Source organism: Mirounga leonina, unplaced genomic scaffold (assembly GCF_011800145.1).
Source record: "Mirounga leonina isolate KUSES-001 unplaced genomic scaffold, KU_Mleo_1.0 Mir_168, whole genome shotgun sequence".
In the NCBI taxonomy this organism is placed as follows: domain Eukaryota; kingdom Metazoa; phylum Chordata; class Mammalia; order Carnivora; family Phocidae; genus Mirounga; species Mirounga leonina.
The window spans coordinates 41,152,259-41,169,443 of NW_023270426.1; the positions used below are offsets into that span (position 1 = coordinate 41,152,259).

Genomic DNA, 17,185 nt, shown 5'->3' on the forward strand with positions numbered 1-17,185 from the left:
ATGACCTGAGCTGAAGGCAGTCGCTTAACCAACTGAGCCACCCAGGCGCCCTTGGTTGGTATATTTTTAACAGATGTCCGTCAAAGACAGTTATTTCTATGTTAAATCATTTATTCATGTAATATTGATTTTAGTTTTCTTAAATGCAGTCTATAGTTTTCCTGTCCTTCTTTATTAATGTCCTGCTTTTGGATCTAAAGGGGGCAGATTGCCCAAAGCCCCTCTTAGTCCAGCTTTTAGTTGATGTTTTAAAATAAGGCAAGGAAAAAAAAAAGTTCTGGATTTCCAATTCTATGATCTTTCCTGCATAAAAATAGGGCTGAATGTTTTTGAGGTGGTGACCAGAATCACAGAGAGTAATTACATTTGAATTTTCAGTAATAGAGTTTATGCTTCAATTAATTGGCATTTGCTATATGTATTTGTTTGGAAAAGGTTATAATCTATTCTGTGGGGTTGGAGGGAGCAGGTAACAAAAATCAGTATGATTCCATTTTTGCAAGAAAATAGAGGTTACAGGAAGAAAGCCTGGTAGAAAATCACTGAAATGTTGATAGTGGTTTTCCTTAGTGTGATTGTAGGTGACTTTTTTCCTTTATATATATGTTTATACTTCCTGCTTGTGAGTGAAAAGTAACCAAACCTAAGTGAAAAAAGATACTTACCATTTTTACTACTGTTATGGCTAAGTAGCTAACATTTACTCAGCGCTTTACTTAGAAAATTCTTTTAATCCCCTCAACAATTTACACAGTCCCATTCTCCCCATTTTAAAGATGGAAAAACCAAGGCCAGGAAAGGTTGGCTAACTTCCTTCCCCATTTGTCACCAAGGCAAGATGAAGATCTCAAAAGCAAATCTCATTTTCTCTGGAGTCTGTGCTTTCACTGTATAATATAACGAAAGAGCAGTTTTGACGAAGTAAGTAATTGTTTGCTTTGCAATTAAAATACAAATTTCTGAAAGCACTGGGATGAAAGCATTAGACCTCTTCACATGGACAGTGATGGGAGCTGTAGCTCGCTCCTGTACTTTGATAGTACCAGGGGTCACCGTGCACACTGCTAGTAAATCAGTTAATACATGGCAACAGTTATTAACCAGTGGGATATGCTCGTTGACTGAAGTAAGAGCGTGAGGCTCTTTTACAAGGACCAGACCTGCTGGGGAAAATCCAGATGTTGCTTCTGCTACAGGGCACCCAGCCACACATGCTGCAATCCCTCATGTTTCTGAGAGGAATGTGGCTGGATGCCGCCCGCCCCCTCAACCTTGAATGAGGTTCTATGGGTTGCCTGCCATCTTTTCTCTTTGCCAATGTGTTTTTTTTTGGGGGGGGGGGAAGAAGCGCCCACTCGTTCTTCAATCATTCATGGGATACTTACTGAGCACCTGCTATGGCCAGTCATTATGCTAGTATTAGTGTGAAACACATGAAAATCAAACATGTTTTCTATTTTCGCTGAGCTCCATTGCTGCATGAATATTCATGTCCATCCTAACTCCCTGAAGTCAAGGAACCTTACTTCCTGTGCTTTGGTAACTAGTTTAGTCCTTGTGGTGAGGAAGTAATGTAATGCAAATTGGTTCGCCTGTTTGACTGTTAGAGGCATATACACATACATTAGAGTTCAAGGGTGACGTAAATAGCTCCGTGAACCTAGTCTGACATTGATGTCCTGATGTATGCAAATGGATACCACGTGTGTCCTGTGGACATGGTTGGGTGACCACCAGTTCTTCAGAGAGCGAAGCTTTGAGAATGAGGCAGCAGCCCCATTTCACCATGACAGAATTCTAGTTCTTCCTTTTGTTGGTCATGATCTCTACTTTGTCAACTCTTTTCTAGTTGATCTTGAGATCATTTTTCATATTAGATATTTAAAAAGTCCATTTGTAAGTGCAGGTTTACTTCAATGATGCTGAGGATGCTTTGTGTATTTATATGTATCCTCCAGAAGTTCCTGTGGAATAGGCAGAAGTAACAAGATACTTGATCCTGCCCTTGCTGAAAGCTGCCGATGCCAGAGCTGAAGAGGTTTCCTTGGGTATATGTGGGAAATCAGGGTCAGAACTAGGGACTGGATCCCCTGACTTAATTAAAACAATATTCCTCTGGTTGCGATGAAAAAACGTAAGGAGTATGGTAGAAGCAGTAGAGAAGGAATGGCCAAGAAGGGATTTGCCATTCTCACAGAAGTGCTGATGTTCTGCCTGCCACTTACACTGTCTTCTCTTTCACCCCAACAGGGAGGTACCTCCTTCCAAACCCTGTGGCAGGGCAGGCCTGGCCAGCCTCCACGGAGACATCCAACCTCGTGCGTATGCGCAGCCAGGCCCTGGGCCAGTCGGCACCCTCGCTCACCGCCAGCCTGGTGAGTGTCCTCGGCCGGTGTCCGTGGTGCCTCGATGTGGTTTCATCTCCCCACCGCCCTAGGGACTATTTTAAGTGTATTGAGTTTAACTAGGTTTGAACTTATCCACATTTAACATGAAGCACTGTGAAATTTTTTGCACTGAATGTGCTAATTTTTTCCAAGTCTCCTCTCCACGCCCCCACCCTAATCTGTAGTGTTTCTGTTACCTTGACTGTCTCCTCTCTTCCCTCCAAAGAGATGAAAATATCTGAGTTTTTCTTAAATATTTTCTTTATTTGAAAATAATTTCAGACTACCAAAAAGTTGGAAGAATATGAAAAATATGTAGAACATATTGATCCAGCTATTAATTTCCTGCCAAATTTGCTTTTTCTCTCTCCTTGGATATAGGCTGAGGTAGATATATACATATGTGTATATACGTATCTATGTACACACACTCAGATAACTGCTTGAACTATTTGAGAGTAAGGTGTGTCTCATGGCCTTTTGTTATCACAGTCAGAAATGTTGGTAAATTTATGTTGACTACAAGCCTTTTATCTACTCTCCATTCTGTATTTCATTTTTATCAATTGGCTCAATCGTGTCCTGTGTGGCATTTCTCCTCCAGTGTAGGATTCAGTCTAGGGTCATATATTGCATTTAATTGTCCTGTCTATTTTGTCTCTATTAATCTGGAGTTTTTCCACAGCCTTACTTTGTCTTTTATGGCATAGACATTTTTGAAGACTATCCTCCCCTTCCCATTTTTAAAGAATGGAATGTTTCTCCTATTACACGTGCCTGATGTGTCTGATGTTTCCTCTTTGTGAAGTTCACATTTTGCATTCCAGACCAGAATAGGACATGGGTGGTGACGTGTCCTTTCAGGGCTTGCCTTCTGCAGGCCCATTATGTCCATCTGCCCCTCATTGTGATGTTAATCCCCCCACACACACACACACGCGCACACACAGTCATGGTGTTGATGTCTCCACTGGAGTTAGACTTTTAATCTCACCATCAGTAAACATTCTGTGGGAAGATAAATTTTGGGTCATGTGAACATATTTCTTCCCATCAGAAATTTCCCCTAGGTTGCCTTTCCATTGATGATTCTGGCCTGGACCCTTCTTTTTTGTGGTAATTGAAACTGGTCACGTTATCCCCACCTCAGGACTCTCTCCACATTTACTGGTTGACCCATGGCATCTGTGTTTATGTATTTGTTTGCAGCTTGGCCTCCTGCATTCCTTGTTCACTTCTTCCAGTGTTGATCTTGATTTTCAACCCCGATGCTTCCTAGAATTTTGTTTTCTCCTGGGCCTGTTCCTTCTCTCCTTCATCCTTTGGCACAGCCTAGAAGTCTCTGTTTAAGTTATTTTTGGTGGTAGGGTTGTATGTTTTGGGAGTAGATTTTAAATATCTTTTACTGATGGAGATGCAAATAATATATTATGGTGCCTTATAATTTTATGCATTAGTAATAAATTAAGTTGGATATTTGAGAATCATTCAGTAATGCAGAGAGATTTGATTTAGGTCAGGACTCTAGTCTTACTTTTGCCACTAGATAGCTGTATAAACTTCGGCAAATCACTTAGTTTCTCCTATTTTATCAACTCAGCTGCACCTGCAAGATGAAAAAAGGTATTTAAGCAGTCTCTGGAAATCAACTTTGGAATCCCCTGATTCTACTTCTAGGATAATAAAGATTGTGAAAACAGTGAATAATTATCCCTAAAAAAGTTTCAGAATATTTTGTGACTTCAAAATTGACTATGGTCTCTGAACCAAAGTTCATCTTTTTCCTCTCATGAAAATTTTAGGACTTATATTTAAAGGCACAGTTAAAATGATGATAGTTACAGTCAAAATGAAAAAATCATAAAAAATTAGGAAACTTGGGGTGCCTGGGTGGCTCAGTAGGTTGAGTGTCTCCCTTCGGTTTGGGTCATGATCCCAGGGTCCTGGGATCGGGCCTGAGTTGGTCTCCCTGCTCTGCGGGGAGCTTGCTTCTCCCTCTGCTTCTGCCTGCCGCTCCCCCTGCTTGTACTCTCTCTCTGTGTCAAATAAATAAATAAAATCTTTAAAAAAAAAATTTAGGAAACTGAAATCAGGGAAACCTACCAACTAGAAAGTTAAATCAAAAGTGAAAGAACAAAAGTAGGAAAGAAGCTTAAGGGGTCAGTTTAGAAAGTCTACCCAACTAAAACTAGAAACTACAGAAAAAGAATTAATTGAAAACCATTTGCCATCATCCCATCCCCAAGTTCAATGTTACTTTTTCTTCTTGGGGAATTTTATCAAGAGCTTGTTTTACTGAAAGCATTTACTTTTTAAGGAAAGAGGAAAATGCCTCACAATTAGTGATTTTTTTTTTTAAACAAGTGCTTTTTGGGTCACTGCAAAATTACTCTTAACACTCAGATAGTAATCCTGTATGTTGATTGCCAAGTAAATGATTCTGATTAAAACAACGCTGTTAAAAGGAATATATCTCATCTAATACTGGTCGTCCCATACTCGGAAATGGATTCATTCATTGGTAAAACACATGTCAGGTGACTTAAATACTTGAGAATGAGATAAAAAGGTAAAGAGAACTATTAATAGAAAACATGAAAGAGTACTCCTCAAAATATGTCTGATGAAATTCTTACCGAAGAGTCGTTTAATTATTAGCTTATCAGTTCTGTGAGTTTTTATACTATTTGCTTGACAGCAAAACTAGAGAAAGTGCTGAAATCCCATAGGCAGCAACTTAAAATAGCACCTGGCACATAACAAGTCTCAAATGTTAGCAGTATTACTACTTCTGTTAGTAACATATTATGGGTAAGCTTGAGTACGGAAGCCAGACTGCAGTTAACCATTCACTCGACAGTGAAGGCTCATCATGTCTTTCCTTCAGAGAAAGACTTCAGAAAAACTCACCATGTCTTTCCTTCAGAGACTTCATTACTTCCTGATGGTAGTCGAAGGAGAACTATTTGCAGACTGTTTGACCAAGTCTTCTCCCCCTGCCCCCCGCCCCCATTCTCTCCTAGTAAGAGCTGTAGCCGCTGGAGGAGAGTTGCCAGGCAGAGCACTATCTTGATTTCCTCATGGTTCTGCTATCTGCCCAGCTTTCTGGGCCATATCGCTTATTTCAATATGTCTCCCAGTGCAGGCTAATGATTTTTTCTGCTTTTGGTACCCTTTGAAGACCATTAATCTGTTTCATGTTTCTTGGATTGGATTACATCTAAATTATCTTACTGATTACAATGAACTATCTCTATAGTGATAGAGAATGATGGTTGAGAGATGGAAATGCCCTCTTAGAACTCCTTTTTTTTTTCCTTTTCCTTCTAAACAAGTGATGTGTCACGTGGTGCACTGAACCGTAGAAAGTGCTTCACTCTGATTCTCTCTCCAGGCCACTATTCTCAACTCCATTGCCCCTGTCTTAGAACTGTAAGTCACCCTTCCTCCTGACAGTGTTTATCCTGGTGCACATTTGTTGTAGTTCTTTGTGTGGGTGCTTTATATCCTCTGCTAGACTGCAAGCTCCTTGAGGGCAGAATTCCTGTCTGCTCTGACTTTGTCCTCCTCACTGCTCCTGGCACAACTCCTTGCACATAGGAGGTATTCAATAAATATTGTTGATGGAATGAATAATTATTCCTACAAAGTGACGGATGACTCTACTTGCAAGGCAAGAGTGATGATGTGATTCTCTGTGCTGTAATGGGTGGTCTAATAAGACTATCCATCTACAACCTCTTTGTTTTTGTTCTGTGTGTATCTTAAATTCGTGATTAGCCATGAAGTCCATGTAATGAACCAGTCTCGTGTAGTTCCACATTGGCTGCTCAAAAAATGTGACAAAATAGTGAAGAGAGGATCACTGTCCACATTCAAGGAAATTCGAATAATATGCTTGTAAGCAGTCATGATGTGGTCAGGTTGATTTAAATGTTCTGTTGGCTCATTGGAGAACTAATCTGAAGCAATATGTGTCTTCATGTGTGGAAAAATTGGAAAAACAGGAATCAAAATGTCCACATGACAGCATTACACTTGACAAAACAGAATTTCCTGTTCAACACACCAACAAACATTTCAGAAAAGTACAGACTCTCAACCTGAGAGGTATTCATATGTTAGTAAGATATAAATGAAGGCCTCGTGGTTTGGTAGGTATGAATATTAGTAAATGCATGACCTATAGTGATTTAACTGCCATAGGCAAGCTTGAGGGTAATGCTAACTACCTTCTCAAGGAGGAGATTAATTCCTAGCCTGAAGTATCTAGTTTTCCTTGGCAATGCTAAATGTCATTGTGCTCCCTCTCCCAGACACATTGGGCATTTCAGATAAATGGCATGTTGCCAATTCATCCTAAGTAGCCTGGTAGCTGACAGAATCCATGCTCAGCCAGTATCCGCCTGCTGGGACACCAGCCGGGAGTGCTGATGAAGTGTCAGATGTATATTTCATATACATTAATCTGAAGAAGGGAAAACTCATTTCTCCATTTGCTTCTCCCATCTTTCTGTCCCTCCCCACACACGTGGGTAGTTTATCAAAGAAGTCAGAGTTGTCAAAAGCAGGGGGATTTATACAGATGCTGCTTTCTGGCAAGAAAGATGGAAATTTCAAGAGACAAAAGCAGGACCCGTGGTAACTTATTTTTCTGTAGGAAAATAAGGTTGTAAGCCTTGATGATTAAAGTTTAAAAATAGTATATGTGGCCATCATATGAAATCCTCACTTCTTTTGTACTTTGGAGGAACGGATAGATGGCAGAAACATAGTGAAAACTAGTTGACAGTGTTTTTCTCCAATTTTCTCTTTGACTAGGAACGTGAGCTTCATCTGCTTGGTGTGTGGGAACCTCCCCATATCACATTTTTTCTTGTTGAGGTCTTCCTTGACCGTTTGTTTGAAACTGCTCCCCACACTGCAGGCTGTACACCCTGCTTTTCTCTATAGCTTTATCCCCTTTCAGTATACTACACAATTTAGTTTATTACTTTATTATGTATCTCTTAATCACTCTAATGAAAAATTCATGACAGTAGAGAGATTCTTCCTGTTTTCCCTGCTGTCTTCCCAGGGCCTAGAATAGTGCTGACACAGAGTAGGTGCCCATTGAAGACTTGATGAATGCATAAACAAATGTTATTTCCTTTCTATACATTTCTAGGGCCCTAGAATGGACTCTTGTTTCTTTTTGTTTGCTTATTTTTAATCTGTGATTAACGTTTTAGGTTTAGCCTAATCAATAAGCTAATCTTCAAGCCAGAGACCAATTCACTATGGAAACTATATTCAAGAGTTAAACTATAGTGGTTAAGTTGGAAAAAGAGATTTGTGGGGTAGGGAACGAACTGGTTAAGAGATGAGCTCCACTCTGTAGCACTTACTTGCTGTGTAAGCCTTGGTTTATTCATCTATGAAGAGGGGTCATGGTTGTAGTAACCTCATAAGGTTGTTGTGAGGATCACATGAACCAACTCATGGGCAGTCCTTTGCCCCGTGCTTGTTACCTAGGAAATGCTGGTGTTGATGTACCTGGTGTTTATCAGAATAGTGTTTCCTCGGGGTTGTCAGGCTTAGCGGAGGTGGTATTATTAGAAGGGAGGGAAATGAGCCCTTTCTCTCAGATCACCAGCTAGGAGCAGTAGTGTAACCTTTTTTGTCCTTCCTGTGTGATGGTCAACCAGCTTATTGCTTGCTTCCTCATTTTGACTCAGTACTCACCAACCTGACACACTGGAATATACTTTCTAGAATAGCTAACATTTTTGAAGGGGGGGGGAAGTGCTTTCAAATAATGTTTTTCAACTTTTAATATTAGACTCAGTGGTGTAATTTCATGTTTCTTCAGTCGCCCTCTTTTGACATAGTATCCATTTATTTTAATGAAAAAATTATGTTTCATGATGTACTATAAATATTAAGACCCAAATTATTTAAACTGTAATATATTCAAAGAGCCTTGATGAATATTCATCTTTTCCATTTGCACAAATGCATTATGAAGAGTCAGGGAGAATTCACCAAATGTATGCAAAAGTGCATTTTTCCTTTTTAATTCATTCAGAATGCACTGGCATCATGTCAGCATTTATTTAGGGTACAGACTTTATTTGCAGTCATTTAATATTATATCAATACTTCATTAGCCTTATAGCTCAAAACAAAAACCTGAGCCAAAGTCCAATTAGTTAACTCTGAGAGAGTATCCGTTAAATATTGATGTAGAAACGATTTGAATGCCCTTGGATAAATGGCTTAACAAAAGTTGTGGAATGCAACTATGAGTTCGCGTTCTACTTAGCCTTTGTGACTCATTTTAAAGACTGCAGCATATTCCAATGTGTGGATTTCTCAAAATTTCTTCCTTTAGGTCATTTCCAAGTTTTTCCTATTGCAGATAATGGTGATGAGCAGGCTTTTAATAACTCCTTGTTCACCTCTAATTATGTTTTTAGGGTAACTTCTTGGAGTGGAATCACTGTGGCAAAAGATATGAGCACTATGGAAGTTCTCTGTACTTCTGCTAAATACTGTTTCTATAGACGCTGTTCAGATTTATACATTCATATATTGAGAAAGTGCATCTCACTACCCCGTGGCCAGCAGTCAATATTGTCTTCTTAAAAACAAACAAACAAAAAACAACTTTGCTAGTTTATTACGTGAAATAATTACTTACTCCTTTAAATCTGTTAGATTTTTAGTGAAGTTGGTAAGGTTATTGGACGTGTTGATTACACCTAAGCCTCTGGATAAAGCAAATAGGAAGTTAGGGTTATCTAAGCTTCTTCCTGCAACTTCTTCCTTCCATTCCCTAAATCAGCTTCCCATACCAACTGATGGTAACCTGTGTTGCTCTTGGGGTATAAGAACTCCTGAGTGTGATTACAGTGTTATGTAGCTGAAGGCATTATTCCGTAGTTCAGAATTTTTTTTCATCTGGAAAGTAGTCATCTCAATTGTGAAATTGTGCCTTCAGCTGTGGACATTATAATCAGAGTCTCCAGAGTGCTTGTACTCCAGGAGTAATACATCTCCTAGTTATTACCCTCTGAGCTAGGTTCTATTTATAGTGAAGGGATGAATTTTCATAACTCAGTGCTGGAATAGCCATAGGGAGCTCTGAGCAGATTATTATAGGTCAGTCCTAATCCATGAAGATAAATCTCATTATAGGCTCACCTGGGCCCATCCACAGAGTAGCTGGTTTAACATGAGTCTGTAAATCAAAGATCAGATTAAAATCAAACTATAAAATCCTTGTCATAATCCCAACTACTGCCTCTGTGAAGAGATATTCCAAATGTGCCTCCTTATTCTAACATGCTTAGATGCCGTGAGAATAATTAGCAGAAAAACACATGTGGAGTTCATTGTGATTCAGTCTATTAATGAATGAAAAACTACTATGTATTTCGCAGGTGGAGGGGGGGATTTTTTTCTAAGATGAAATTGCAGCCAGAAGTAGTCACTGAAAACTTCCCCTTTCTCTTCCTGATATTTGCAAAGATGAAAAAATAGTCCTTACCTTACTTATGTGTTGTCCTTCCTGGGAAGGATGGGGTACCTGCCAAAGTGGCTGTCTGTTTGGGGATGCCCAGACAGACTGGTCAAGTATGGACTGGCTGTTATCAAAGGCATTTGAGTGTAAGTGGAATGAATGGTGACCATAAATACCTTGGGGGATTTAAAGAGTAGAAATGCATGCCCTGTTATCATCATAGAGGGGATTTAAATGAATTTACAGCAGTGACGCCATGTGTGTGTGTGTGTGTGTGTGTGTGTATTAGTGCATGTGTATGTTAAAACTTCGGTTTCATTTATTACCCTCTTACCCAACTGGGATAGCTGTTTAGGAGCTGGTCAACCTGTTCACCAAGCATTATGAGATGATCCAGGGAATGCCAAGTCTTGCCACCTCAGCTGTCTGATTCCCCACTGGATTTTTTAGCACCAAGGGTACTCCTTGATATGTATTTAGTACTTAGATAATGGTTGTTCAGTAATAAATGTTTAGGAGGTCTTAATTAAAAGAACCTTGAGTTTTCTGAGGCTCCTGTCATTCTGCTTCCTGGAGCCCAGACTAGTTGAACTGCTAGGCTCTCAAAGATTTGACTGACCTCTGTGTCTGAGGAGGCGATCCACATAAAGGCGGTAAAGCAGTTGCAGCTGCCATCATGGCTGTGTCCCTTGGTGCACTGGTGGACAGGTGGCACAGTCGTGGACCCCTGGTGTGACGCAGCTTGTCCTTTTGCTCCCCTGGTAAAATGTGAGCACTTGGTTATTTGCTGTCTCATTGTCAAAAGGATTCTGCCACCCTGGAAAAGCCAGCGAGCCCATAGTAATTAGACAGTGGTTTGGGGCGGGGGGAGGGTATGAGGACGGAACATTTCCTTTCTGGGAAAAAAATGAAAAATTATCATTTAATAGGCTTCTTAGGAAACTTTTGGTTTTCGTGGTTCTGGAAAAGCCTGCATGTTTTGATACTTTTCCTACTGTATTTTTCTAGATAGACTTTCATGGTTAGTGGAATGAGTAGTATTGGTGAGAGTACATTTATTCCATTGGCACCTGAAGTATCAATCTAGCATTGGATTCTGAATCTGTGTATATTTCATTACATTTATTTATTAGTTAATTGACTATTAATGGAGTTCCAATTGTACAATTAGTAATAAAACCTATATAAAAAAATAGAAGAAGGAAAGCTTCCAAACACATCCTACGAGGCCAACATTTCCCTGATACCAGAACCAGGCAAAGACACCACAGAAGAAGAAAACTATAGGCCAGTATCCCTGATGAACACAGATCTAAAAACCCTCAAAAAAAAAAGAGCAGGGGCACCTGGGTGGCTCAGTTGTTGGGCGTCTGCTTTCGGCTCGGGTCGTGATCGCAGGGTCCTGGGGTCGAGCCCCGCATTGGGCTTCCTGCTTCTCCCTCTCCTGCTCCCCCTGCTTGTGTTCCCTCTCTCGCTGTGTCTCTCTCTGTCAAATAAATAAATAAATCTTAAAAAAAAAAAAAAAGAACCACATTCAGCAATACATTAAAAGGATTAATTCCTGGGATGCAAGGGTGGTTGAATATTCCCAAATCAATCACCATGATACATCACATCAACAAAACAAAGGATAAAAATTATATGATCATCTCAACAGATGCAGAAAAAGCATTTGACACAATTCAGCATCTGTTGATAATAGAAAAAAAACTTCCAGCAAAGTGGGTTTAGAGGGAACACACTTCAACATAATAAAGGCCATATATGAAAAACCCACAGTCAACATCATACTTAATGATGAAAAACTTGAGAGCTTTTGCTATAAGGGCAAGAACAAGTTAAGGATGTCCACTCTCACCACTTTTATTGAACATGGTACTGAAAGTCCTAGCTACAACAATCAGACAGGAAAAAAAAGTCATCCATATTGCTAAGGAAGAAGTTAAACTGTCACTGTCTGCAGATGACATGATATTGCATAGAAAACTCTATAAAGACTGCACCAAGAAACTGTTAGAAGAAATAAATGAATTCAGTAAAGTTACAGGATATAAAATTAATACCCAGGTGTTGGTAACATTTTTATATCCTATTAACAAAGCAGAAAGGGGAATTAAGAAAACAATATCATTCACAATTGCACCAAGAAGAACAAAATACTTAGGAATAAATGTAACCAAAGAGGTAAAAACTATAAAACATTGATGAAAGAAATTGAAGACAACATAAGCAAATGGAAAGATATTTAATGGATTGGAAGAATTAATATTGTTAAAATGTTTGTACTCCCCAAAGCAATCTACAGATACAGTGCAATCCCTATCAGAATACCAACAGCTTTTTTTTTTTTTTTTTTTTTTTTACAGAACTAGAACAAATTATACTAACATCCGTATGGAATCACAAAACACCCCAAATAACCAAAGCAATCTTGAGAAAGAAGAACAAAGCTGAAGGTGTGACAATTCCAGATTTCAAGATACACTACAAAACTGTAGTAATCAAAATAATATGGTACCAGCACACAAGTGGAACACATAGATGAATGGAACAGAATAGAAAGCCCAGAAGTAAACCCATGCTTCTTTGGTCAGTTAATGTAAGACAAAAGAGGCAAGAATATACAACAGGGAAAAGACAGTCTCTTCAACAAATGGTGCTGGGAAAACTCGACAGCTACGTGCCAAAGAATGAAACTGGATCAAAGCTTTCTTACACCATACACAAAAATAAACTCAAAATGGGCTAAAGACCTAAATGTGGGTTAAAGACCTAAGTGTGAGACCCCAAACCATAAAAATTCCAGAAGAGAACACAGGTAGTAATGTCTTTGACATCGGCTATAGCAACAATTTTCTAGATATGTCTCCTGAGGCAAGGGAAACAAAAGCAAAAATAAACCATTGGGACTACATCAAAATAAAAAGCTTTTATACAGTGAAGGAAACCATCAACAAAAGAAATTTGAGTTTGGTTCTTGGTTCTTTTCTTGGAAAAGATATTGGCAAATTATCCATTAAAGGGTTAATATCCAAAATGCTTAAGAACTTAACACCAAACAAAACAACAACAAAACAAAACCAATACAAATACTGTGATTAGAAATGGGCAGAGGACCTGAATAGACATTTTTCCAAAGAAGATGCACAGATGGCCAACAGACACATGAAAACATGCTCAAGATCATCACTTGTCATCAGGGAAATGCAAATCAAAACTATAGTGAGATCATCTCACACCTGACAGAATGGCTAAAATCAAAACCACAGGAAGGTAATAACGTATTGGTGATGATGTGGAGAAAAAAGAGCCCTCGTGCTCTGTTGGTGGGAATTGGTATAACCACTGTGGAAAACAGTATGGAAGTTCCTCAAAAAATTAAAAATAGAACTACCATATGATCCAGTAATTCCACTACTGGGTATTTATCCAAAGAAAATGAAAACACTAATTCAGAAAGATACCATGCCACCCCTATGTTTATAGCAGCATTATCGACCAACAGCCAAGATCCAGAAGCACCCCCCACCACACACACACTCAGCCATAAAAAAGGTGAGATCTTCCCAATTTTGACAGTGTGGATGGACCTGGAGGGTATTATACAAGTGAAGTAGTCATTTGTGGAGTCTAAAAAAAAACCAGAACAAATGAATAAACAAACAAAAAACAGAATCAGACTTATAAATACAGAGAACAAAGTGATGGTTACCAGAGTTCCGGGAGTTGGGGGAGGGGCAACATGGGTGAAGGGGAGTGGCGGATACAGGCTTCTAGTTATGGAATGAGTAAGTCATGGGAATAAAAGGCAGAGCATAGGAATATAGTTGATAATAGGGTATTCGTGTTTTGTGGTGACTGATGGGCACTACATTTGTGGTGAGCCATAGTATAATGTATTGAGAAGTTAAATCACTATCTCATGTACCTGAAACTAATGTAACATTGTGTGTCAACTCTACTCAGAAAAATATTAGAAGAAAACCTTACATGAAAAAGATGTGACACATAGTCTTTTTTAAAAGGAGCTTCAAAGCTGGCTGAAATGAGACGTGAAAAATCAGAGAGCAAAATAGAAGGAAACAATGTGTTGGATAGTGTGCAGCTGTGAGAATTTATAGATCTAGAAGAATGAGATGGGCTACAGATCTCTAGCAAGTATCTTTAAGCAAACTTCAAGGTGTAGTGGAATTACGTACATAGTGGAATGGGTGGGAGTGGTAGATAAAAGTGGACAGTGTGGTGTGAATAGCGATGTTTTTTCTTAGTATAATGTTTCTAGAATAGTCATGGAGGGCAAAGGACCACATGAAAACCCAGAGGCTCATGACTATCAGTGACAGAATGATTTCTGGTTTAATGCAAACCCTGCAAGACCACCACCATCTGTTTGTAAGAAGAATGTGCTTTTTACTTAGGAGATCTCCCAGATGCAAAGTCTATTATCTGCAGGGATTTTAGCCAAAAGGAAATAAGTCTTCATTTTTGTTGGATTCATGGCTAGATGGTAATAATGCCTTACTGAGTTATAGCTTTTCTTTGTGAACTGATACTGTGACTTTATTTATTTATTTATTTATTTTTAAAATTTTTTTGTGTGTGTGACTTTATTTTTAAGGGAAGAATAGGGCATGTGCAATTTTAACTTGGCTATTTGTGATCTCTTAAATACTTGATTGTTCAGAGCAATTGTTTGTGTAAGTTTATGTCAGGGTTTTTTTGTTTTTGTTTTTGTTTTTTTTATTCCTAGACACAAGTAGTGATAGATTTTAGCCTCATAAATAATATGAATCAATGATATCATTTTGTCCACTTTTTATATAGCTCTGATTAAAAACTCATTAAACTTTAAGGAACTTTTCTGTTTCTTCTATTTTCTGGAAAACATCCATTCCATTGACAGATTTGTGTGATGGAAGGTCATGGAGTTTTCATCTTTAAGTGCTTCCATGCATATTTCTTCTTTTTGTCTGACTACTGCCGGTCTATCCTTAAGCACATGGACTTTCTCTTCCAGGAAGCCCTCCTTGACATCTCTCCCCACCCCAGTCTTCTTTCAGTTATGCATATCTGCACCAGAGCATTTGTCACATAGGACTGTAAGGGTCTCTTTGCTTGCCTTCCCCTCCTTCCCTCTTCATCCCCAAATGGTGTGATTACCTAAAAGGCCCAGGGTACTAATCTGTAGCTGATAAAGATGTGAGCCTAGAATATTTCATGGAATGGGCTTTCCACTAAATGAAATATGAGCTTATGTTGGGTATGCCCATGGCACCTCTCTGAGCCTTGTTTCTGAAAATGAATTCTGGAATTGGAGAAGTTTATGGATGGAACAGACCCTGGATCACCCCTCTCCTCTTGCCTAGAGAGATTGTGCACTACAGTGTCCTTTATCTAAATTGTGTTAGTTTTTTATAAGCCCTTGATTTAGAATTTAATTACTGTAGGCAGTTGAATGTTTAAGAGCATGAGCTCCAGAGCCAGGCTGCCTACGTTGGAATCTAGAGTTTACTACTTAATAGTTGTGTCCCCTTGACCAAGGAGCATAACCTTCCTGTGACTCTGAAAAATGGGAATATTAACAGTGTCCATCTTATGTGGTTGTTGCTGGAATCAAGGAGCACATCGGAAGAGCACAATAATGTTAACTGGTACCTAAGTTCACATATTTATTAAACCAGGGAACATAAGTTTTACTGAATGCTTATCTGAAATTTATGATTTAAAGAAGTGATGAAACTGGCCTGGTAAAGATAAGTTTGTCTCTGATTATTTTCAGGTAACTCCAGGTCTACTCTATTTTCTCTAGGATAATTTGTAATACATGAAGTTTGTTTGAAATTAAAAGTTAAGAGAAAGTGTAAATTGTCATTTTTTTTTAGATTTATTTATTTTAGAGAGAGAATATGCACGCAAGCAGGGGAAGGGTCAGAGGGACAGGGAGAAGCAGACTCCCCACTGAGCACGGAGCCCGATGTGGGGCTTGATCCCAGGACCCCAAGACCATGACCTGAGCCGAAGGCACACACTTAACTGACTGAGCCACTCAGACGCCCCTGTCAATTGGCATTTTCAACATGAAATAAACTTCTAGGGATGATACCATCAAATAAACAAAAGTAAAGGGCAACCAGAAAAAGGAAACCCCAACTACTTTTTTTTTTTTTTTTTCATTTCCCTCATTAGATTATACAAACACTTACCAGGATCTTGGTCTTCATGCATAGTCTTTTTTTTAAATACATGACTTGCTTTCTTTTGAGTTGACTTTATTTATTTATTTATTTTTTACTTTTTAAAAAAAGATTTTATTCATTTATTTGAGAGAGAGAGAGCATGCGTGCAAGCACAATGCTGGGAGGGGCAGAAGGAGAGAGAGAAGCAGACTCCCTGTTGAGCAGGGAGCCTGACTCTGGGCTTGATCCCAGGACCCTGGGATCATGACCTGAGACAAAGGCAGCCATTTAACCAAATGAGCCACCCAGGCACCCCTGAGTTAACATTTTGTATACTTACTACAGTGCCTTTGTATCTGGATCTTTGGTATACCGACATCTATTTTAAGATACTGTTGATTTTGCCATCACTTTTTGCCATGGCCAAATTTCACTATCGTTTATGCAGATGTAACAAAGAGAATGCCTGTTGGGCTTCAGGTATTTTTGCCATCTCACTCCATCAGTGAAGCATTTTTGAATGTGTATCCCTACTATGTGAATATATTTTAAAATGATTTACATGTACTTAAAGGTCGTATTAAAAAAGCAATTTAACACACCTGTGAATCTTTACTAGGCAACTGTTAGAACATTTATTGTAGGGTTTTAGCAGGGGTCTAGAGGCAGCTCCGTTTGCCAACTTTAACCATTTAGCTGCCATGCCATGGAGAAGTCCCAGGTGTCCCGGGGTTGGTGATGGGTGAGATAGAGTGTACACGGAGTGCTTGAGGCAGTATTTTAGCCATCAGAACTGGTGTATATTGGCTGAGCGTCAGCCTGAATATCAACTTAGGAAATGGACTAAAGCCAACAAAAAAGAAGAAACACAGAAAATGGCAACCGATACTCTAATAGTTTTTCCCTAAATTCCATTTGATTATATGTACCCCTGGACTGTCCATATTCCACTTTGTAGAATCTTGGAATAAACTATAATGTCTTCCTTCTTAAACCTGCTACTGTAGAATTTTATTGATTAAATGATGTTTTGAATGTTCAGTGAGGCTGCCTTTTCTCTTTGGGAAGAGTTTATTTTATTTTACTTGTAAGTGAAAGGAATAGCAGATCTTTGCTAC

The 17,185-nt window shown here is 39.0% G+C and overlaps 1 protein-coding gene across 2 annotated transcripts in view; it reads left to right on the forward strand.

Moving 5' to 3' along the window:
* Positions 1-17,185, forward strand: part of MAST4 (microtubule associated serine/threonine kinase family member 4) — a 525,778-nt gene that overhangs the window by 164,206 nt on the left and 344,387 nt on the right. For both annotated transcript variants that reach the window (XM_035014558.1, XM_035014559.1), the window contains exon 3: positions 2,251-2,375. In XM_035014558.1, coding sequence (XP_034870449.1) covers positions 2,251-2,375 — 125 coding nt within the window. The remainder of the gene's footprint in view (positions 1-2,250; positions 2,376-17,185) is intronic.